Source organism: Felis catus, chromosome D3 (assembly GCF_018350175.1).
Source record: "Felis catus isolate Fca126 chromosome D3, F.catus_Fca126_mat1.0, whole genome shotgun sequence".
NCBI lineage: Eukaryota > Metazoa > Chordata > Mammalia > Carnivora > Felidae > Felis > Felis catus.
Genome location: NC_058379.1, coordinates 31,049,783 through 31,075,059, shown reverse-complemented (window position 1 = coordinate 31,075,059; position 25,277 = coordinate 31,049,783). Strand labels below are relative to the sequence as shown.

The 25,277-nt window shown below is 39.9% G+C and overlaps 1 protein-coding gene and 1 long non-coding RNA gene across 2 annotated transcripts in view; both read left to right on the top strand.

The window, feature by feature from the left end:
- Positions 1-986: 986 nt before the first annotated feature.
- MC5R (melanocortin 5 receptor) lies at positions 987-5,139 on the top strand. The gene is made up of 2 exons (XM_019814371.3): positions 987-1,328; positions 2,647-5,139. Exon 2 carries the CDS (start codon positions 2,673-2,675, stop codon positions 3,648-3,650), a length of 978 nt encoding a protein of 325 aa, XP_019669930.1. The 5' UTR covers positions 987-1,328; positions 2,647-2,672; the 3' UTR covers positions 3,651-5,139.
- Positions 5,140-20,428: 15,289 nt separating this feature from the next.
- LOC123381324 overlaps positions 20,429-25,277 on the top strand; it is a 56,526-nt gene continuing 51,677 nt past the window's right edge. The window contains exon 1 of the long non-coding RNA XR_006588205.1: positions 20,429-20,674. This is a non-coding gene — a long non-coding RNA (uncharacterized LOC123381324). The remainder of the gene's footprint in view (positions 20,675-25,277) is intronic.

The window sequence follows — 25,277 nt, the reverse complement described above, 5'->3', positions numbered from 1 at the left end:
TAGTGGCATACAGTCTTGAGCCAACAAAGGGGTGTGTAATCAGAGTCACAATTGAGGGCTTCCTAGACTCTGGTTTCTCAGTGATAAGGGAGCCTCAGGTCGGCTGAGGACAAAGTGCAAGCTAGGGCAACCTCCTCCCACCCCCTGCTGCTAGGTGAGATGTCTGTGATATTCCTCAGGCACTCTTGGTTGCCCAAGGCCAAAGAAAGGAAAGAAAACAAATGGCGAACTGACAGAGATCACAGTCACACAGGACATGGGTCTCCATCAGTTTACAAATATCTTAGTAAATTACAAGAAAAAGGCAATCTTATCAATCGCTTAATCTCCAGAAACCTATAAACTCAGTTTCCTGGAGTCCCAACATCACCCCTCCATGATATGGGGAACAAAGGCAAGAAGGAAATGACAGGTAAAATTAAGTTTCCTCATAACCTGCAGCCCATTGGTAGATACTTGAGGCTGGCAGAGTAAAAACTTTCTCCAGGAACTCCCTACTGTCTTAATTTAATGTTTTGCTACAGGGAAAAACAACCTTAGCTTGACAATAGCTAGGACTCCAGTATCTTGTGAATCTTCCTTAGCATATGAAAATCCCATTGAAAATTTCCCCTTGACTTTACCTCCCCCAACTCCCAAATATATAACCACAGGGTCTGATGCAGCTCTTTCTGCCCGCAGGTCCTGTCCCATGCTTTAATAAAATACATTTTTGCACCATAGACGTCTTCAAGTATTCTTTCTTGGTCCATTGGCTTCTGATCCCCCACTATCACTGCAAAAATCTCATCACCCGGGACTGGCTGTCCTGGATAGAAGGACTTAACAGGGATGGGAGAAGCTGAGCTGTCACACTTTCTGACAGCATTTGCATCAGTGCATAAGGGAAAAAGAAAAAGAAGCAATGTCAAAAAGATCAACTAGCTAGAAAATACATCTGAACACACTTTTGGGGAAAGATTATCCACAAATAGGAGAACACTGTTCTATGCAAGTGTCACCAGAGCTCCAAAGGCCAATGGTCAGAGCTACCAGGAGGGGCATGCTCTGTCTCTGACCACTAGGTGGTAGCTCAGCCCCTGACTGAGAAGAGAGAAGGCACAGACTCCCATCTAGAGGAGGCGGTGACAGAGAGGCGGGCCTGCTAGGCTGCATAAAGGCAAGGGAACTGTGACTGAGGCTCAAGCTGCCTTAGCACTTTGTTCAGAAGATCCTATCCTAGGGTGATGACATTTAGCCTGTGGATGCCAGGTACCCAGGCTGAGCTAGCGTCCCCAGTGAAGAGCCCAAGGGCTGCTGTGCAAGAGAAGAAGCACGAGGGAGCACTGGTAAATAGCCAAACTTTCTATTAAAATTGCCTTGAAAGGAATGCAAAATCATGTCTAACCTACATGTAGGAGGCAGGTAACTGGTTATTTAAACAATCTGATGTGATGTTTAACATAATAATACAATTGGTCATTATCTCTGAGATAGAATTAGACATAAATAACAAATGATTACTGTTCAAAGCCTACTTTGTATCGATGATGAGAATGAGAATGCTGACAGAAATTCTAACTCTCTCCCTAGATGTGGTCTAAGTTTGGAGGACAAAGGCATTTGTGAATATAAATCATGGGAGAGAAACTGAGCAATAAAAGAGTGAAGTATCTTGCTCTAGGATTTGGCAAATTTAAATCCCTTGTTTCTTTGTACTGTGTTTCTGGGAATTTTAAATCTGTTAATCACACTTTGTGGAATTTCAAATGCAGAAGTCAGGGAAAATATTTATAAAGTTAAAAACAGCATTCTGTGAGCTCCAATTTTAACACATGTGCAATCTAAATTTATGTATTGAAGACAGTAACTTTTTACATGTAATTATGCTCAGATTAACAGATCACAGTAGTCTTAGTTACACCTAGGGAGACTGAGTCCTAGCAGGTTTTAGAAGTGTGTGAGGACAAACGTTGACAAGACACCTGTCTTTTCTCTCTTAAGAGAACGTGGGCCTGTATATCATTTAGAAATCTGTGCTCGCTTGAGAAAAATGCAGTCCATAGCCTCAGAAATGTAAAAATCGGACTGGAAGGGACTTTGTAGGTTATGAGTTTGGTACACTTTTAAGAGCAAACTTGGGTGCCAGGACAACAAGCATAAAAAGTGAAACCATTCTGGGCACACTGAGATGTCTGGTCATTCCAGTAAGAGGCATGTGAAAGAATGGAAACTCAAAGGCAGCGGAGGATGGTGAAAATTCTAAGCCTGTGTGCATGTTGGAGAGACACTATTCCAGGGTTCCAGGCAGACTGGGACACACTAGCCTCATGCTAATGTGTTGAGCCTATTCAACCTCATTCTTAGGTTGTGCTAGCTTTTGGCATGCTGTTGTACTTCTTTGGTAGACTGTTGACCTCTCAGAATCATGGATTAAAACCCGTTTTACAGGGGCACCTGTGGCTCAGTCGGTTAAGTGTCCGACTTCTGCTCAGGTCATGATCTCGCAGTGAGTTGGAGCCCTGAGTCAGGCTCTGTGCTGACAGTTCAGAGCCTGGAGCCTGCTTGATTCTGTGTCTCCCTCTCTCTCTGCCCCTCCCCCACTTACTCTCTGTCTCTCAAAAATGAATAAATGTTAAAAAATTTAAAAAAAAACCTGTTTTACAGTAAATTTGTTGCCAAGAAGAGGAGCAATGAATTCCTCATTTCACGTGCTTTTCTTGGATCTCAACCTGAATGCCACAGAAGGCAACTTTTCAGGACCAAATGTCAAGAACAAATCTTCCCCATGTGAAGAGATGGGCATCGCTGTGGAAGTGTTTCTGACTCTGGGTCTCATCAGCCTCTTGGAGAACATCTTGGTCATAGGTGCCATAGTGAAGAACAAGAACTTGCACTCCCCCATGTATTTCTTTGTGTGCAGTTTAGCAGTAGCTGACATGCTGGTGAGCATGTCTAACACCTGGGAGACCATTACCATATATTTAATAAATAATAAGCACCTGGTGATAGCAGATGCCTTTGTGCGTCACATTGACAATGTGTTTGACTCCATGATCTGCATTTCTGTGGTGGCCTCCATGTGCAGTTTGCTGGCCATTGCAGTGGATAGGTATGTCACCATCTTCTATGCTCTGCGCTACCACCACATCATGACAGTGAAGCGTTCTGGGGTAATTATTGCATGTATCTGGACCTTTTGCACAGGCTGTGGCATTGTTTTCATCATTTACTATGAATCCACTTATGTCATCATTTGCCTCATCTCCATGTTCTTTACCATGTTGTTCCTCATGGCGTCTCTATATATACACATGTTCCTCCTGGCAAGGGCTCATGTCAAGCGGATAGCAGCTCTCCGTGGATACAGCTCCGTGCGGCAAATGACCAGCATGAAAGGAGCTGTCACCCTGACCATGCTGCTGGGCATTTTTATCGTGTGCTGGGCTCCGTTCTTTCTCCATCTTATTTTGATGATTTCTTGCCCCCAGAACCTCTACTGTTCTTGCTTTATGTCTTACTTTAATATGTACCTTATACTCATCATGTGTAATTCTGTGATTGATCCTCTGATATATGCCTTCCGCAGCCAGGAGATGAGGAAGTCCTTTAAAGAGATTATTTGTTGCCATACCTTCAGAATACCCTGTAGGTTCCTTGGCAGGTATTAAACAAAAAGTTTTTCTCCCTGTGGCTCTCTTTTATCCTTCATTTACTTTATGACAAAATCAGTTGGTACAGCCAAGGAGTAAGCCAGAAAACTAGAAATCAAAAATGTGTAGAACTGTTTCTCTTTTTTCTGTTGAATTTGTGCTTCACTTTTTCCCCCTGTGGCAGTTGTTAAGTCAGACATGCATATGTTGCTTTTAAAATTTGGGAATGGGGTGTGACAATTTTTTACTGTCCTGTTTTCCTCTTACTTTTTCTTCTGCTCCCACCCATTTCTGGTAGTCCAATCTATCCTCCATCTAGTAAGTGTGTGCTCAGGGAAGATAAAACATCCTGGGTGCAGGTCTCAGTGTGAGGAATAGCTATAACTGAAACTATAATTATAACTGAAAGAAAGGCTGTGTGATTGCTTTCTTTCCATGGAAGCAGTTTCATAATTTTGCTTGATGCTCGTGGGAGTCATGCATGCTTTTCAAGGCAGAATTGAGTGGTCAAATTCTTTGCATTTGAAATTTCCATTTCCATTTCCATTTCATTTGTTATAGGATGACTCTACAGCTCTCTTTTTCTGAACTTTTGATTTTATGGCTTATGTTCATAATTGTCCAAGAATGGAATTTCCTTACCTACACTCTGTCAATCATGTTTTTGCACTTACCTGGACATAAACCTTCATGCTACAAACCTTGCTTCATGTAATGTGAAAGTCTCTGTCACCCTTTCTTAATTGTCTTATTCTGATTCACTCCAGGGTTTCCAAATGAGTGTTTTGGGGTCATGTCAGGGACTCTAGGTGCCCCCATCCTGCATGTAGCACATGCCCATAGCCAAGTTATCTTTGAACTTCTCAGAATCTGTCATGGAGTCTGAAACCCCCTCACCATATTCTTTTCACATTGCAATCTAACTCCAGCAGCCGGAGGTCAGGTGCCTATCTTTAACACAGGGAGTCTTGTTTTTTCCAATGTAGAATGGAGGGAGAAAATTTGAGTTCAGGTCTTAACTTTGCCACCAACCAGCAATGTTACCATAATCATCTCATTTCAGATTCCACATCTGTGCTGACCTCATAGGATGGTCATGAGAACTGTATGGAAAAAATGTGAGAACACTTTGAAAACTTGTGAAGCACCATAAAGATTGATTATTTATTTTAAAGAAATGTTGCACATAGAACAAATACTAAGGAAAGATGCACCAGTCAGTGGTTGGAGGAATGGCCCAGAAACCAGGAGGCCTGCTTTGCCATAGAGCAGTTCTGTTACGTTGGGCAAGTCTCTGACCACTGGGTCGCAATGTTCTTATCTGAAGTGAAGAGCTTGGTCCTTACAGCTCTCATATTTTTGGTATTAATACCTTCTCTTTTGTTTTGGATATCCATGTCTAGACTGTTCCCAATAAAGGAAATAGTATAAATAAAGCTATGGTCCATTAGGGTCACATAATGATGAACTGTCAACAGCTCAGGGGCAGAGGAATTTCTTAGGTATGGCTCACATAAATACTTATAGACATGATCCCCACCCTTGACAGCTCAGAGTCTAGGAAAACAGAACAAAACAAAACAAAACAAAACAGTGCTGGTATAAGCAGGAAAGTGCATAAAACATCCAATGCTTTGGAAAATAGCAAATTAGCAGGTTGTTGACAACTGAGGTGTGAAGGGACAGCTAGCTCTTCAAATGTTTCTGGTCCTTTTAACTGAACAATCTTGTGTGTATCCATTAATGCAAGTGATCAGTATGCAATTATGATGGGAAACCACAGTCCATGTTTTACATGGGACATCTCAGGAACCTAGGTTCTGTGAAAGCTGACTCCTCAGCCTATATGCTCATCTCTGTGGTCCTGTTGTCTGCAGTAGTTTCTGGTACAGAGTAGGCACTCAGGTGATGTTTGTTATTGTTGCTAAACAAATGTGTACTTAATCTGCTGCTCAATAGCAGATTGCCTGGTAGCATTCACTGAGTACTAATTGAGGTCACTAGGTCTCTGATCCTTGGGTATAGTCAAACTTTGGCTCTAGAGGTTTACATTGACTTCACCTGGGAACCCAGTACTTGTTAGGCTCACTCTCTGCTCTGGTGCTTCAGGGTTTCAAACAAGGTCTGACCTTTTCTATAAGGAAATGCTTTAAGGAAATGCTCAAATGTCTTAATATCTATATGAATGAGACAGAAATAACCAGTATTGAGATGTGTCTTCAGTTGGAAGGAATACATGTATATAGTGACATGGTAAATATCTGTAAACAAGCCAATCCCTAGAATCCCAACACAAAGTCCCACTGCCCCCTCCCCCCCGCCCAAAATAATCTGTGTAACTGTTGTTTGGTACTATATATTAACTTTTGTTGCTTATGCAGGGACTTTATATGATGTAAAAATATGTGTCAAAGAAATGGTTAATAAAATGGAAGGACCAGACCACTCATTTTAACTGGTCATTCTGATGTGTGATATTCAGAGTATTTTTGGTCTTCCTGCCAAATTGTCAGTAACTGCTGCAAAATGAGAAGGTACATTCATTGGTGATGAAGTGTCCTTGACAGTATTTATCATCTGTAGGATGGCCAATTTCTCAGTTCCAAATGATTTAACTCCTGAAAATAAAACAAAATTGTAAACTTGACATTATATACTGTCCCCAAATCTGTTTTTTTAGTAAACAAATAAGCATTTTTGGAGATATCAACTATTAGTACTCAGTATGGGGCTAAAACCAGTGGCCATTAGATAATGTCTACCTCTGCTTATGAGGCATAAATTATTTCAAAGTGTGAATATTTCAAGATACATAGAAACATTGTCCATAATTCAAGATGCTGCACATAAGTGTGAATTTATGAGGCCTTGTCTCTTCTAGGTTGTAATGGAAATTTTCGTTGGTGGAATGTGGGGTGCACATCAGAGTTTTGGGGTGCAGGAATAACTTTGAAAAGGTAAAAAATGTCTTTACATCAGGTCCAGATGTGGCTCCTCTTGATCTGGAGACCAATAAACCAAAAGGACAATTTATGTGATACCTTCCCTCAAGCCAGTGAATAATGGTGGAATAGGGGACCACACAGATACTCCCATTCAAGAATGAGAAGAATAGGAAACAGGCATTATACTTTCAGGGCTCACCAGCACCCTGTGGCTACTGCCACCATATTGGACAGTTCAGATCTAGACCTATTTCTTAGGTTTGTTGTATATTTCTCCTTTTGCCTCATGACTTTTTTTTCTTCCTTCCTTCCTTCCTTCCTTCCTTCCTTCCTTCCTTCCTTCCTTTTTTTTATTCATGTATTCTTTGAGTCTAACAGGCTTTGGGGGAGACTCATGCATTTAGTCTATTTTCCTTAGATATTTTGTCCAGCTAAAGTCCCTGACTCTGGATTTTCTTGAATCCTTTCTTTTTCTTTTTTCTTTTTTTTTTTAAGATTGTTTCTTTGTTTGTTTTTTGAGAGAGAGAGACAGAGAGACAGAGAGAGAGAGCGCGATGAACAAGGGAGGGGCAGAGAGAGAGAGAATCTCCAGCACGGAGCCTGAGGTGGGGCTCGAACTCATGACCGTGAGATCATGACCTGAGTGGAAACTACCAGTTGGACATTCAACCAAGTGAGCCACCCTGGTGCTCCAAATCCTTTTTTTCCTTAATGATGGGTTCAAATGTGTCACTAAAGAATCTTATTTATTTCTAACTTTGTGATAAAATACATATAACATAAAATTTGCCATTTTAATTTCTAAGTCTACAGTTCAGTGGCATTAGTGCATTCACATTGTTGTGTTGTCCTTTTGAATCCTTTTTTTTCGTGCTTGTATTTAGTCACTTCTTTCTGTAGCTCATCTCTTTCTTGTAGTATCTCATTAAATCCAGCCAACAGTAACAAGCACACACTACTGATGTCCTGTTTTCCAATCTTTCCCTGTATAATTATATGTTTTCCATCAGTCAAGCTCTCCTTTTTTTCCACCACATAGCATGCACTGCCATCCTTCCTTGCTCTCTGTGTACCATTTTAAGTTTTGATTCAGCCACTTTTAAGTTACAATTTCTGTACTTGTCAAGATAGTCTAGGCCAGTTTTTCTCAAACTTCAATAACCATATGAAACATAAGAAAAGCTTTTTAGAATCAAATACAGATCTAGTGGGTCTTAGGTAGGAAATGTGATTTTCCATTTTGAACAAGCTTCCAGGTGCTGTTTGTCCAAAGGCCACACTTTGGGAAGAAAGGATATCCTGTAGAAACAAACAGATCCCAAGTGTCAGTGACTTAACATAGCAAAAGTTTATATTTCCATCATGTTACATGCTTAGTGCAAATTAGCAGGGAGTCTCGTAGTTACTCAGGGACCTAGGATGATGGAAACCCCACCCTGACATATGAGTTTCTATTTCCACTCACATTTCCATTGTTAAAATAAGTTCCATGATCTAACATCCAAGTGAGCTGGATAAATCAATCCTACTCTGTACCTGGAAGGTACATAGACATTGGTGAATAGCACCTATCATATGTTCAGCCATAATGCCAGGAGTGTGGCCATTCAGTGTTTTTGTCCTCAAGTATCAAACAGGCCAAGGCCAATTATAATAGGCATATGTATATGAAAGTACATTCCAAGCAATTAAAAATGAACTAGTATGGCATAGTGTGATATTGTGATGTATAATAAATGTATATATATTTGGTCTGTATCCCTATTCCTGGTACAGAGCTCTTCAAACCTTTGGAATTTCCTAAGCAATGGGAGCAATAAAGTTGTTTTTTGTTATGTCAATAATGTGGCTTTTAGAATGCCCCTAAAGGATTTGTAATCACCTAGAGCTGTCATCAGAGGAACTGACCATGTGATTAGAAGGTCAGAATCTTCAGCCCCACCCCCACTATCACCCCACTCTCTGACCTCCAGGAAGTGGGGGTTGCTGGATATTGAGTTCAATTGCCACTGGTCAATGATTTTATCAGTCAGGCTTATGTAATGAAGCCTCTATAAATACCCAAAAGGATAAGCTTTGGAGAATTTCCAGGTTAATGAACATAGGGAGATTTGGGGAGAGCAGTTTGCCAAAAGAGCATGGAGGCTCCACACCCCTTTCTCTGTATGTTGTCCTGTGCATCTCTTCCAACGGGCTGTTCCTGATTCTTTATAATAAACCAATAATCTAGTAAGTAAAATGTTTTTTCTGAGTTCTGTGAGCCTTTCTAGCAAATCAATCAAACTGAAGGAGGAAGTTGTGGCAATCTCTTATCTATAGCCAGTGGGTCAGAAGCACAGGTGATAACTGGACTTGCCATTGGTGTCTGAAGTGAGGTGGAGGCAGTCTTGTAGGAACTCAGCTCTTGCCTTGTGAGACCTGATGCTAAGTCCAGGTTGGCAGTGTCAGAATTGAGTTGAATTGTAGGACACCCTGCTGGTGTCAGAGAATTGCTTGGAGATGTGTGAAAATATATACACATTGTAACTGGTGTCAGAATCAGAATAGTATATAACTTATTTATAGCAATGAGGAATGAGGGATATGGTGCATTCTCATATCAGTAGCACTAAAACTCACAGATGATTGTGGGCACACAGCAGAGTTTGGGGATAGGAGTAGGGGGATAAGTTTGGAAAAGGCCCTAAGGTGATTAGAATATATTTGGCTCTTTCCTTCTTCACCAGGGAATATCACTATGTAAAATTTGAGAGGAAATATTAGATTTAAAATTAGTAAAATCAAGGGAGATTAATACATGAGTATGTTTATAAATCTTTGAAGGGTGGAGGAAAAGGGAACATAAGATGTAAGAAAGCAACAGCTTTTACTTGAGTACTCATTAGTGGTAAAATAGTCTGACTACAGCCAAGAGCATATGTTGAGGTTAAGAGTGAAAAATCCCTGATACGTATTGGGAGTGATAGAAAGCCAAGGAGAAGAATCTATTTCACTTTTTTTCTTTTTTCTTTTTCTCTTTTTGGTGGAAACTAGGGGAGCCATTGAAAATTTCTCTTTTTTTTTCTTTTAATAAACATGGCCATGATCCGGTAAAATATGTGCTTGTAAATTAGCTTGATGGAAAATGTGCATTTATGTTGGGAGAAATGGGAGGGAGGCTGTCACAATCAGACAGGATGCAGGCCTGAGTCTTGGATCAGGTGTGCAATTGAATGTAGAGAACAGAAGTCATCTACAGGAAGGATCCCTCTGCTCAATGTCCAATTAACTACCAAGTTTTAAAAAAATGTACTCAGATTCTAGTTTGCCAATTATTGCTACTGTCTTCTGACATTATGTTGGTTCCTCTCTCAGTATCCAATGAAATTATGTTTAGAGTTTTTGACCTCTAGATTGAGGGTTAACTCTTATTGTCCTTTTCCTGATATCTTTCAGATCACAATTTGCTCTGTGTCTGTCCCATCCCTCCTTCTTCACCCCCCTTCCTGTTTTTTTTGTTTTTTGTTTTTCGCTTGTTTGTTTGGCATCACTACCCTTACTTGAAGAACAAATACACTTTTAAGTCAAGTTAAAAGAAAAAAAAGACTTGACTACATGTTTTCCACATATTGGCTTTGTCCTTACCCGTGATATGCATTTTAGGTAGAGAATAATGACATTCTTATGTGTTGATTGATGTATAAAGAAGAGAGGCTTGACCCTTCTTTGCATTACACTAGAGTATGCCTCAATCATATCAGCAGAATTGAAAGCAGGAACCTATAAAAAGACCCTTAGAAATCTCCCAACAGAAACGTGATAACTTCTTAAGCTAGTTCTCTATTTTTGTCCTCTGCTTTTACCACTAAACTATTTTTCGTTTCTTTTTTCTTTTCTTTTTTGAATCTTGGGCTATTTTTTAAAATTCTTTTCTTTTTTTAAGTTTACATATTTATTTTGAGAGAGAGAGGGAGGGAGAGAGGGAGAGAAGAAGTGAGAGAGAATCGCAAGCAAGCTGCCTGCATGGAGCCTGATGCCGGGCTCGAACTCATGAACTGTGAGATCATGACCTGAGCCAAAATCAAGACTGAGCCACCCAGACACCCCAGCCTACTTTTCCTTTCTATCTGAGGACTGCAGGGCCTGACAGTGTGTTGTCGGCTCACAGCACCCTGCTGAAGTACTGCTCATCAATTTCAAACACCTTTCTCAGTCTCCACCCTCTTTACCTCTTTTGCAACCTTTAAAACTATCTTCTGCTTCTTAAAGCTTCCTTCATTAGCCTCCCTAATAAATGCTCCCTGTCCTGTTCTGGGCCACTTCTTTGTGCCAGTGTCCTTACATTCTTTCTGATCTCTTCCATTTTCCACAGTTAGCCCTGTCTTAAGATTGTATCTTTAGAATTTTTTCTCCATTTAACTTATATGTTTTTTAAGTGGTCTCATCAACTTCTGTGGTTTTGATTTTTATCTCTGAGGATATGGCCTCCAAATCCTTTATCTCTAGCCTTAACTTCTCTTCTAAATTTCTGCAAGTTTGGGGGAAAATGCACACTAGGCATCTCTACATCTGCCTCATAAGCTCCTCTTCCCACCTCTCCTCCATATTGGCAAAACCATTTCCCTGGTCCCTAAGTCCAGAGACCTTGGCATCATCTTTGGCTCCTTTCTCTCCCTTGACCTCTCTATATAGTCATTTGGAAAATCCTGTAGAATCTACTGACAAAACGTCAATGCCTTAATTCCTTCTTTCCATCCCCACTGCGATAAAAAGGGGCCTATGTTTTTACCTTTAAGTTTGGATTTTTGTATTAACACCTATATTACCTCTAGTCTCTTCCTGTGCTGACCTCTCCTAAAGTGCTGTTCTGTTAGTATAATTCCTTCTATTCAGAAACCTTCAAAAACTCAATACTTGCCTAATTAAGTACTCAATCCTCACCTTAACCTTCATTGAACTCCAAAATATTATCTAATCTTCCTATCATCTTACATGTTAATAAATTGATACTCCTCTGAATATGACTTGTGGCTTTCTGCCTCCAGATTTTGTTAAGGCTGTTCAATATGCTTGGAAAACCCTCTCTACATCCATATGAGCTTTATTAATGTGCATCTCAAATGCCTCTTCTTCAATGGATCCATTTTGATCACATACTATGGCACACATTCTGCCAGGAACTTCAGAGAGTAGGCAGGATTTATGTCCTTTACCAGAACATAAGAATCTCTGTGGGAAGGGACTTGCATCAGTTAGGGCAGCACTATCCAACAGAACTTTCCACAATGATGGAAATGTTTTATATCTCTTCTGTCCTCTACAGTAGCCAGTAGCTACATGTGGCAATTGAACATTTAAAATGTGGCTAGTATGACTGAGGACCTTAATTTTTCATTTAATTTATATTTACATTTAAAAACCACATGTGGTTAGTGACTACCATATTGGACAGTACAGAATTTAAATTTGGTTCATTGCATACAACAGAACATCTGCAAACACCAGGGACCTAGTTAAGATGAAACTTTATTTCTCCTTTACAGAAAAAAAGCCTGAGGTAAGCATTTCAAATCTACACTGGAGCTCTAGGGGGCCATAAAGAATCAAGTCTGTATCATTCTCAAGGTAGATCCATGGTCCGAGATGACTGTTGGAGCTTTAGCTATCATGTTCAATTAGACATGAAGGAAAGATAGTCAGGAAAGTCAGATTTCCATTACAGATGTTTTTATTCAACTCTGAGAAATTATCTTCTATTATTTCTAATTATTTTTTGTCTTTTCCTTATTTCTCTGTAACTCTTTTTGTAGCTCTTATTAGTCAGATGCTGGTCTATCTGGATTAATCCTCTATGTATCTTAATCTTTCTTTTCATATTGTCTTCCTCCTTTTGTCTTTTTGTTATGCATTCTGGAAGACTTCTTCAACTTTTTCTTTTTTCCTCCATGTCTTCTATTGAATTTTTAATTTGGCAATTGTATATTTTATTTCTATGACTTCTTATTTATCTTTTCATTGGCTTGCTTTCATAGCAAACTGTTTTTGAAGTCACGGATCCATACCTTGTCTAATCTTTATAAAGATAAATTCAATTAAAAAAATCTGTCCTCTTACTTGAATCACTTGTTTTTTTTCAGAAGTCAATGATTCTATTGATCTTGCTCCTTTCCATTTGTATGGCTCATTCCTCTCCAATGCTTTGTGAACCTACATTTTCCATTCATACATATAAGTGAAGGAGTGGGTGTGATTGGTTTAGTTCTTGGATAGGATTCCTTGATGTTTTCCTAAATGAAAAAGAGTCATCAGGTGGCTCTCTGTGTGTGGGTGGGGCACATAAATTGTCAGAAGTTACTTGAAGGGTGTGAGAGGGCAAATAGCTATGGCACATCTCCCACCCAGCTGAGCTAAAATGGGAGAGGATTGTTCTGGAATTCTGATCCCCAGTCTGAGAAACTAACTCCTCCTGGGTGACCTCCTGTATGCTTTAAGGAGTATTACTTTACATTCACTTTGAAGGCACTCTCAGTGGTGCAGTTTGTATGCCATGCCATTGATCTACAGATAATTCTTATATGGAGCACCTTAATTTCTTCCTTTCTCCCATCCTAGCTTCCATCCTGCTGACCCTGGTGGACTCCTCTGTGAAAAACTGGTGGGCTCCATTCCAGGTTTCTCTCCTGTGTGTCTTGGGTTATGGTACTCCTTAGTCTATCTGTCAGTATGACCCATCCACCTTCCAGCTCCCTAAATTCATCACAAGTTTTAGTCCTCTGACATCTCCCAACCTGTTCTCAGTGCTCTTATGACTTCATTCCCTTTTATACTTTTTTTTTTTTTCTGTCATTGCTGTGGATTTGGGTGAAGAAGTGGTGATAGATACTTGAATGAGCAATTTATTTGGGCTACACTTCAGGGAAAGCAGGATCTGACTTCTATGCAAAATAGAAAGGCAAGAGATTGCCCAGAATCCAGCATCAGGTTCCAACTGTGGTTCTACTTACAAGGACATGGCCACACCAAGGACAAGAGCCTTTGCAACATTAAGGAGGCACGGGAGTCTTACCTCATTCTGGCACCTTGATCATTGTTTTATCATCTTTCTTATCTTCACTCTTAATTAGAGAGTGCAAAGCAATTTGTCAAAGACCATAACCCAAGTCACAGGAGATGAGCAGAGTCCCTGAGGCATCCATTCATCTATTCAGCATTTGGTGGCCTTTCAAAGTTAATGGTCAAACTTTTTTTTTTCTGCCAGTAGGTGGCAGTGAACATATCTCAAATTTTTTTCTGTCTTCTATCTAACTCTCTGACTAGTCAGTTAATGAGTTAAAGTAACCCCAGGTCAGAATTCTTCCCCAAGCTTAAAAACTACTCATTTTTGAGTATATATATATATATATATATATATATATATAATGCAAACTGCAATGTTCTATGTATTTGGAAAGGAGTATCTCATTTACTCCTCTAACCACCATAACAAATAAATATTACCATTCTCAATTTAACCACGTTAAATTTTGAGACTGAAGCTCAAAAAATTAAGTTGTCTAAGATTGTACACCTAATAGGTAATTGTCTTTCAATTCAAAGTTAGAGGCTTCCAAAAAAATTACTGCATTTCTTTGTTGTAAGTCCTGGAATGCCTTTGCTTGCTTTGGGTTCCTCCTACACTTCACATGGGCCCAGTTTGGCTCCATGCTCCTTCATGGGACTCTGCATTCCTGCACCATGCCACCCTCTGTGTGTGGGAGACAGGGTGGAACGGGGATAGGAGATGGATAAGAGTGACTCGTAAGTTCAGATGCTAGAGGTAGCTGTAAAATTTTGGTTTAGACCCATGGTTCTGCAGAAGCTGATATGGCCTCAGTCAGCTCAGTTTCACATTCAAAATGGCACCTTGTGGCTAACTGTTGGGCATTGCTATGTTATGTGTTGTAGCCTAGAAGCAGCAGCATCTTATCAGCAGGGTCATATGAGAGAGTTGCACTCGGCCTACTCCAAACCCTCTTTCTGTGAGCACAGTGGCACAGGCTCCTCAAGCCCTTCACTGCCCAGATATGCATAATAGGAAGAAGACCCTTCATGAACTTGTGAGGCCACTCCATCCTCCATCATGTCAAGGGTGGCTGCTGGATGCACTAGTGGCTTTAAAAGGGCACCTCTTTCAAGACTTCCTTTATGAGCCTGTGTGAAGTACACTTGAAGACTGCTAGCATCTCATCCAAATATTCTCCCAGTGTTCTTTTGGAGTGCTGGAGTTCCTGCATTAATGCCACTTCTTTTGGGTAAGTCATTGTTTCCTAAGACCCCACATTCATTCATTTATGCACCAAACAATTATCAAGCTCCCAACACTGGGAACACAATAATGAATAAGTGGCAGTTCTTTCCCTAAAGGGTCTCATGGTCTATTATGACTCTAGCAATAAATGGAATTGGGAGAGTCAAAGCCAAAAGGGAAAGGGCCAGCATGCAGGACACATCTGTCATGGCCTGAGCTCCCACCAGCCTGAACCAGATGTTGGCTGGACGGGACTGGGGAGAGCCAATAACTGGGATACCAGGACAAAAGGGGGATGGAAGGGTTTATGGTTCTGCCTAACAAACATTTTATTCTTGCTCATAAGTGTTTCTGTCTCTTCTTTATTCTCTTCCTTCTTAGAATTCGAAGCTGAGAAGGTTTATGTGTGAGTGTGTGAGAGGGCTTCAGTTGCCAAGGGTGTATTGTTGTGGTCCATCCAGAGGTACTTGGCTAGATGGTGCTTTGGAAAATTCACAACTGCCCTCTGACTTGATTTTCTCTTGTCAGACTGTGGTGTGCTGTCCTGAGATCCCAGAACCACTGAGGAGCAGGAGGGGAGATTGGAGGCATTCTGGGATTAGACCCAGCAGACAGAGCATCTAATGTCTAATGAGAACTATGATTCTTCACCATATCCATCTGCTTCTGCCTTTCCACTAGTAGTGGAAGCCAGCTCCATCTCCAGTAAATTTTGCCTTCATGCCTTCAAACCACTCACTCTTGTGGCCACATACCAGCCAATTCCAGAAACCTAGTAAAGTCTGTCCAAACCTCAGAATTCCATAAATGACTGGCAATGCTCTTCACAATTTGGTTTTTGCTTATCTCTTCACCTTCATGTCTTTCCACTCTTCCCTGTGCTTTGTGTTTTTGTCACATGGCCCCACTTTCTTCTCTCAGTTGGAACTGTGTTCTCAGTTTCTTCCTTCCAGACCTTTGCCTGTCTAGAACATCTTGTGTTCCTTTTTCCTTCTCCCCTTGGCTGATTCCTGCACACCCTCAACACAGTTCCCTGCAGGAGACAAGTCCCTTTGTCCATCCTCTGAGCTCCCTTATCCAGGTATTTTCCACTCAGCATTGGCACTGCTTGTTTAATTGTCTTTATTGAGCAGTAGACTCTAAGTTGCATGAAGAGGAAGAGCAGTGTCCTCACTGATTTTTTTGTTCAATAAATCTTTTGAGTGGCTACCAAGCACCAGATATGGTATTAGGCACTGGGGGTACATTCATAAATATACCTATGACTTTCAAGGATGTGCCTTCATTTTGTGACTCTGGCTTGGAACAGTTTGCAGGTAATAGATATTTGTGGATTGAATGAATCAATTTTCCCAAACGTATTTAGACCTACTTCTGATGCTTTAATAAAAAAGACAGTTCTCTATTTAGCATTTATGAATTGTAACACAAGCCAAGACTTGTCAATCTTTTGCCAAGTCACAGTATCTAGCACACCCCTCAGCAAATGCATCTCACAGGTACCAAGTGTAATGAGTCCTGGGAATATATTTTAACCAATAAGCTGACTGCAGTTCTCAATCATGGTGTAGTCTCCTGAGAAAAGAAGTGCATATGTAAAAACTCACAGAAGCCTTCTCTTTAGTAACTGTCCCACCTTGGGTTCCCACCTAGGGCTGGGCAGATTATACTGTTGGGGTGTCTCTAATTCCAGTACACACACTTGTACATATGTGCACACACACACACACACACACACACACACAAACTCCTGACTAAAGTCACTATCAGTGGAATTATTTAAGGGTCAGGAGGCTAAGATGTCATACAAAGGCCTCAAAAGTATGAGTGCCAGGGAAAAGCAGAAGGGGCCCAGATTCTGGTCAGTGCTGCTCATGTGTATGAGTGCATCCCTCCATCATCCATAGCTGTAACACATAATGACTAGAACATTTGCTGTACTCTCTGGGCTATTCAATCTAATCATATAGTTTAAAGTTTTAATTCAACTCAGTTCAACTCATTTGTAGTTATTAATACTTATACGATGGTCTTTTTCTGATTTTAATGCTAAGTTATATTTCCCCTTTTTTAAAAAATCGAAGGCACAGGTTAGCATAATACAAAATCTGTATCCCACTGGACAACCAACAATTAAGAAGCAAATCTCTAGGTTGTGCAAACAGGTAACACAAATATAGTAGTACCTGAAAAAATCCATGTGAGGTCTTGGACAGGCAAGTAGGAAAGATGTTTGGTAGTGGCTGGTTTAAAACAACTTCTGAAGGAATTTTCTCCACCCTGATAGCAGTTCTATCAAATCCAGCTGCCAGAGCTGTGGGGCATATTTTATAGGCGGTAGACAGCAAAGTGTGTTCACATTCTAATGCACTGATAGGAAGTCACGATGGAAAGAAGCAGTTCACCAATGTTGGGCCTTGTGCATTCGCTGTTAAGAATAAAAACAACCAAAGCTGGTATATTGTGCATTTGAGTATAAATGTTCTGTACTTCAAATATAGAACTCTGCTTATTAAGAGACTGAGAACTCCAAGGCTCAATATGAGAGTGACCAGAATGGGGTAGAAACACATCATAGACTAACATGAATTATTCCTAAAGATTAGAAGATGTATGATTACCTATGATTATTCATAGCTCAGAAAACAGCACAGTATAATTGAAAAGGAGGAACCAGCAACTACCCAAATACTTTTTTATCCCAAGCACTCCTGTCTAAGGACATCAAACCTAGGAAGCAGGATTGAGTGGTTAACACCAGGCTTGAACCATAGTTTAACTACATATTATTTCTAAGTTGTGTGCATGCAAACATTTATTGTGCATTTATAATTACTCCTGCCTCCAGCCATGTTCCCTAAAGGAAGACTTACTAAGACTCTTACCATATACCAGGTACTATTCTAAGCCCCTGTCATGTAGAAACCCATTTAACAATTGTAAGAACCCTAGGAGGCAGGTACCATCATTGTCTCCATTGTAAGGATGAGAACATGGAGGCAGAGAGAAGAAAAGGAACTCGTCTGACTCACTTATCTGTTAAGTGGCAGACATGGGATTTGTGCTTCGACAGTCTAACTACAGAGTCTATGTCCTCCATTACTGTATATATATATATATATATATATATATATATATATAGCCTCTATGTGTCAAAGTATTAATTGGCTCTGTAGAGTCCATTGCATTTTGTAGGATTATTTTCTTTTAACCTAATCTTCTTGTTGACTTCATAAAATTCGGAGTCAGGTGTCTGTCACTTCCTCTGATCCTTCATCTCCTTGTAGGTGCCCATGCCTAGGGTAAGGAGGTGGAAAGAAAAGAGCAAGTCAGACCCAAGGGTTCCTTTCTCTGGGATAGACTAGGTGTTGGTAGCACTGGGCTGGTTATTCCTGCAGAAAGAAGCAGTGGGATGGGAGGTGGTGTCGCTTCCAGGCTTCAGTCTCAGAGGGCAGGTGACTGCAGTGGCACTCAGCGGACGTCACTGGTGTGTGAACATCATGGAAACTAGCGGCAGAACTCCCAGTGGCAGGGCCTAGAGTCAAGGAACCTGAGGCAGCAGGCAGGTTTGGGCAAATGTCAATGCCCACATCAGGCATGCAGGACCCTGGGAGTCTAGGCAAGGCCTGCTGACTCTCAGAGTGGCAGTTGGGTGTAAGCAGGCTGGTGTTCTCAACAGAGCCTGGCAAGAGCCAGAGAAGTACTATTTTCTGGTTACTTATGGTGATTTAAAAACTTCAGGATTCGTTTGACCTGGAAAGCACAGTTTATGTGTTTGGTCACTCTCAGCTTTCAACAGTCTTGGATGAACCAGGTGGGAATTTTCTACTCTTTTGGATAAATTAAATTATAAGTCACTATTCTGTGACTCGAGCTACCTCTGCAAGTGTTTGTTTTTCCTCTGCTCCCTTAAATTTCTTGCTTTTTTAATGATCTCTACTAGGGTTGAAAATAGAGAGAGAGAGGAGTTTCAAAATACTGATTTTTAAGGCAACTCTTTGATTGGTTCACTGTTAGACTTTGGAATAAAAGAATTTGAAAACATTGATCAAAAAGATTTTGAATCACCTGTCATTTTCCCTTATTTATACTATCCATGACTTTTTTTCCCCTTAAAGTAATGGAAACTTCTTCTCATATGAAATATGTGGGAAGTTAATAAATCAAGTAAAAGAGTAGTATTCATATTGAAATGGGGTAGAGCCCTGAGCCCACTGAGTGGCCTCTTCTGATCTTCTCTTACTTTCCAGGGTGACTGAAACCATTTCTAAAACATGACATAGGAGGTCAAAGACTGAGGGGTTCCTGGCTGGCTCAGTCAGTAGAACATGTGACTCTTGATCTCAGGGTTATAAATTCAAGCCCCATGTTTGGTATAGAAATCACTTGAAAAAAGTTTTTTAAAAAACAAGAAGGTCAAGGACTGAATATGTTCTGAAAAAAAAAATTAAAGCAATAATACAAAGCGATCAAGGGAAAACTGGTCTCCCTGAGGTCCAAATGCTGCAGTGGGGAAACCATGGCCTGATAGTTCAAATCCCCACCCTGATGCTTGCCAGCCCTGAGACCTCAAACATGTGGCAAAAGTTCTCTGAGTTTGAGTTTCTCATCTAAGGTAAATTCAGGTTTCTTATACTGTCAAATATTGTTTCATCTGTCATTGTAGGTGTTAGGTATAATAAAATATGGAAGAACTTGACACAGAAAACTCTCAATTAATAGCTATTATAGCAAGGATTCATACATAATTATTCATCAGAAAACAAGCTGATCAGGTCCAGGCACTTCAAATTTTTGCATTCAGGGTGCTGCAGGCATGAACAGACATGATGTGTGTTCAACTGAGAGCTGGGTAGTTTAGTTTCTCTGTTGTAAGTGATCCATTAAGATTCTGTCCAGATGACTCTCCCTCTGTGGATTCAAAGTGATGAGAAGATGGAGATGAGCTAGATGCTCATTATTGGCCTGTTTCCCACCAAGGAGCAGAGCAACCTGGGGGATGGAGGGAACTGACCTGTGGTGGGCCTTATAGAGGCCAAGAATAAATCCAGCATTTGTCCTGATGAGTCACTGGAGTGGCAAAGCCATCTAAGACAAAAGGTACTGAAAACGGCATGCTCATTCCATAGCTTTTACTATACATATCAGCTAGAAAATTATATCGAATTGAGAATGGTGGTAATAATAGCATTTTGAAGGAATGCCAAGAGATTTCATCACCAGATTTGGCTTGCCTTTTCTGGTAACAACACTTTTAAGTATGAATGGAAGTCCTTGAGACCAAGAGAGAGGTGGAGTCAAGAAGTGGGGTAGCTGGTTCACTGTGGGTGTGGGAAGGTATAGCCTGGCACGTGCAGCCCGATGATTTCAGGAAAGGTGAGCACTTCCATAGGTTCCTAATGGATCAGGGAGCATATGATCATCTTCTAAGATCACTCTGTGGGGACATTATGGGAAATTACTGCTGATTTTCTCAGTGAAAGCAAAATATGTTGCAAGAAACTGAGTGGGAAACAAAATCATACATATGCATCCTGCACCCTGACAACTGAAGTCATAGTGGGAACAATGGGGACAGAGGCAATGATCAAAGATCAGAGGGACCAGAGATGTCAGTAGGTGCCAGCTAAGAGCTGTGGACAGACATTCCTTTGTCACCAGTCCCTTGACATCTTCTGGCCTTTAGATGCTACTCTGAGAGGGAATGGTGATAAGGGTGAGGTGGGGCTAAGCCATTAATCCTCGGAGTGTAAGTCTGAAATGGTGGAGAAAACAGTGAATTGATCGAATCTATCTGCAATTAACCAGATTAAATTGTTGCATCAGACATAGTAAGTATGCAATTAGAAAGTAAATTTAGTTAAAAGACAATAAAATTACAATTTTGTACACCTGAGTGGTGTGAAATGTAATTGTAAAATATTGGGTCCATTAGACCGCCCATGAATTATTGGGTTCAACAAAGTGAGGAAATTATCTTTTTAAAAAATTAATTTATGGGGCGCCTGGGTGGCGCAGTCGGTTAAGCGTCCGACTTCAGCCAGGTCACGATCTCGCGGTCCGTGAGTTCGAGCCCCACGTCAGGCTCTGGGCTGATGGCTCAGAGCCTGGAGCCTGTTTCAGATTCTGTGTCTCCCTCTCTCTCTGCCCCTCCCCCGTTCATGCTCTGTCTCTCTCTGTCCCAAAAATAAATAAACGTTGAAAAAAAAATTAAAAAAAAAATTAATTTATTTTTTAGTTAACACACAGTGTAGTCTCGGCTTCGGGAGTAGAACCCAGTGATTCATCTCTTACATATGACACCCAGTGGTCATCCTGAAAAGTGCCCTCCTTAATGCCTGTCACCCATTTAACCCCATTCCTACCCCCTCCTCCAGCACTCCTCAGTTTGTTCTCTGTATTTAAGAGTCTCTTATGGTTTGCCTCCCTCTCTGTTTTTATCTTATTTTTCCTTCCCTTCCCCTACGTTCATCTGTTGAGTTTCTCAAATTCCACATATGAGTGAAATCATATGATATCTGTCTTTCTCTGACTGACTTATTTCGCTTAACATAATACCCCCCAGTTGCATCCACACTGTTGCAAGTGGCAAGATTTCATTCTTTTTCATCGCTGAGTAGTATTTCATTGTATACATATACCACATCTTCTTTATCCATTTATCAGTTGATGGACATTTGGGCTCTTTCCATGATTTGGCTTTTGTTGATAGTGTTGCTATAAACATTGAGGTGCCTGTGCTCCTTTGAATTGGCATTTTTTAATCATTTGAATAAATTTCTAGCAGTATAATTGCTGGGTCATAGGGTAGTTCTACTTTTAATTTCCGGAGTAATCTCCATACTGTTTTCCAGAGTGATTGCATCAGTTTGCATTACCACCAACAGCACAAAAACGGTTCCCCTTTCTCCACATTCTCACCAGCATCTGTGGTTTCTTGAGTTGTTAAATTTAGCCATTCTGACTTGTGTGAGGTGGTATCTCATTGTGGTTTTGATTTGTACTTCCCTGATGATGGATGATGTTGAGTATCTTTTCATATGTCTGTTAGCCATCTGGATGTCTTCTTTAGGAAAGTTTCTATTCATGTCTTCTGCCCATTTCTTCACTGGATTGTTTTTGTGTGTTGAGTTCGATAAGTTCTTTATAGATTTTTGATACTAACCTTTTATTCTGTATGTAATTTACAAGTATCTTCTCCCATTCATAGGCTGCTTTTTAGTTTTGTTGATTATTTCCTTTGCTGTGCAGAAGCTTTTTATCTTGATGAGGTCCCAATAGTTCATTTTTGCTTTTGCTTCCCTTGCCTCCTGATACATGTCAAGTATGAAGTTGCTGCAGCCAAGGTCAAAGGGGTTGTTGCCTGTTTTCTCCAGTAGGGTTTTGATGGTTTCCTGCCTCACATTTAGGTTTTATATCCATTTTGAATTTATTTTTGTGTATGGTGTAATAAAGTGGTCCAGGTTCATTCTTCTGCATGTTGCTGTCCCATTCTCCCAGCATCATTTGCTAAAGACTGTTTTTCCATTAGATATTCTTTCCCACTTTGTAGAAGATTAGATGGCCATATATTTATGGGTCTATTTCTGGGTTCTCTGCTCTGTTCCACTGATCTATGTGTCTGTCTTTGTGCCAATACCACACTGTCTTGACGATTATAGCTTTATAATGCAGGTTAAAGTCTGGGATTATGATGCCTCCAGCTTTGGATTTCTTTTTCAACATTACTTCTGTTATTTGGGGTCTTTTGTGGTTCCATACAAATTTTGTATTGTTTGTTCTAGCTCTGTGAAGAATGCTGGTGTTATTTTGATTAGGATTACATTGAATGTGTAGATTGCTTTCTGTAGTATTGATATTTTAACACCGATCCATGAGCATGGAATGTTTTTCCATCTCTTTGTGTCTTTTTCAATTTCTTTCATAAGCTTTCTATAGTTTTCAGTGTACAGATCTTTTATATTTTTGGTTAGGTTTATTCCTAGGTATTTTATGGCTTTTGGTGCAATTGTAAATGGGATTGATTCCTTGGTATCTCTTTCTATTGCTTCATTATTGGCATATAGAAATACAACCAATTTCTGACATTGATTTTATATCCTGTGACTTTGCTGAATTCATGTATCAGCTCTAGCAGTTTTTTGGTGGAGTCTTTCAGGTTTTCCATGTAAAGTATCATGTCACTGCAAAGAGTGAAAGTTTGACTTCTTTGCCAATTTGGATGCCTTTTATTTCATTTTTGCTGTCCGATTGTTGAGACTAAGACTTCCAACACTATGTTGAACAGTGATGAGAGTGGACATCTCTGTTGCACTCTTGATATTAGGGGGATAACTCTCAGGTTTTCCCCATTGAGGATGATATTAGCTGTGGGCCTTTCATATATGGCTTTTATGTTGAGGTATGTTCCTTCTAGCCCAACTTTCTTGAGGGTTTTTATCAAGAAATAATGCTGTATCTTGTCAAATGATTTTTCTGCATTTATTGACAAGATCATATGGTTCTTTCTTCTATTAATGTGGTGTGTCATGATGATTGATTTGCAAATATTGAGCCAGACTGGCAGCCCAGGAATGAATCCCACTTGATCATGATGAATAATTCTTTTAATGTACTGTGAATTCAATTTGCTGGTGTCTTGGTGAGAATTTTTACATCTGGGTTCATCATAGATATTTGCCTATAATTTTCCTTGTTAGTGGGGTCTTGGTCTGGTTTTGGAATCAAGGTAATGCTGATTTCACAGAATGAGTTTGGAAGATTTCCTTGCATTTCTATTTTTTGGAACAGTTTTAGAAGAATAGGTATTAACTCTTATTTAAATGTCTAAAAGAATTCCCCTGGGAAGTCATCTGGCCCAGGACTTTTATTTTTTGGGAGATTTTTGCTAACGAATTCAATTTCTTAGCTGGTTATGGTCTGTTAAAATTTTCTGTTTCTTCCTGTTTGAGTTTTGGTAGTGTGTGAATGTCTAGGAATTTTTCCATTTCTTGCAGATTGTCCATACTGGTGGCATATACTTTTTTATAGTATTCTCGTAATTCTATGTATTTCTTTGGTGTTGGTTGTGATCTCTCCTCTTTCATTCATGATTTTATCTATTTGGGTCCTCTTTTTTTTTTAGAAGTCCAGCTAGGGGGTTATCAACTTTGTTTATTCTTTCAAAAAACCAGCTCTTAGTTTCATTGATCTCTTCTACTGCTGTTTGGATTCTATATTATTTATTTCTGCTCTATTCTTTATTATTTCCTTCTACTGGCTTTGTGCTTTATTTGCTGCTCCTGTTCTAGCTCCTTTAGGTGTAAGGTTAGGTTGTGGACTTGGGACCTTTCCTGCTTCTTGAGATAGACCTGAATTGCAGTATATTTTTCCTCTTAGGACTGCCTTTGCTGCATCCTAAAGGGTTTGGACTGTCACGTCTTCATTTTCATTTGCTTCCATGTGTTTTTAAATTTCTTCTTTAATTTACTGTTTAAACCATTTATTCTTTAGTAGGATGTTCTTTAACCTCCATGTATTTGGGGTTTTCCAAATCTTTTCCTGTAGTGGATCTCAATTTTCACAATGTTGTGATCTGGATATATGCATGGTATGATCTCAATCTTTTTGTACCTGTTGAGGGCTGTTTTCTGATCCAAAATTTGATGTGTTTCAGAGAATGCTCCTTGTGCCTTCAAGAAGAATGTATATTCTGTTGCTTTAGGATGAAATATTCTGAATATATCTGTTAAGTCCATCTGGTCCCTTGTGTCATTCAGAGCCATTGTTTCCTTACTGATTTTCTGCTTAGATGATCTGTCCATTGTTGTAAGTGGAATATTAAAGTCTCCTATAATTACACTATTATTGTCCAAAAGTTTGCTTATATTTGTGATTAATTGATTTATATATGTGGGTTTTCCACATTGGGGGCATAAATATTTATAATTGTTAGCCCTTCTTGATGGATGGACCCCTTAATTATGAGATAATGACATTCTTCATCTCTTGTTACAGACTTTGTTTTAAAAGCTAGTCTTTGTTTTAAAATCTGCATCTTTGTCTGATATAAGTATGTCTACTCTGGCTTTCTTTTGATGTCCATTAGCATGATAGATGGCTCTCCATCCACTCATTTTCAATCTTCAGGTGTCCTCTGGTCTAAAATGAGTCTCTTGTAGGCAGCATATAGATGTATTTTTTTTTTTAATCAATTCTGATACCCTATATGTTTTGATTGGGGCAGTTAGTCCATTTACATTCAGAGTGATTATTGAAAGGTATGAGTTTAGTGTCATTGTGTTTTCATTGTAGATTTCATGTTTCTTGTGATGTCTCTGGTCCTTTGTAGTCTATGCTGCTTTCCCCTCACAGAAACCCCCTTAGGATCTCTTGCAGGGCTGGTTTAGTGGTCATGAACTCCTTGAGTTTTTGTTTATCTGGGAAAGCCTTTAC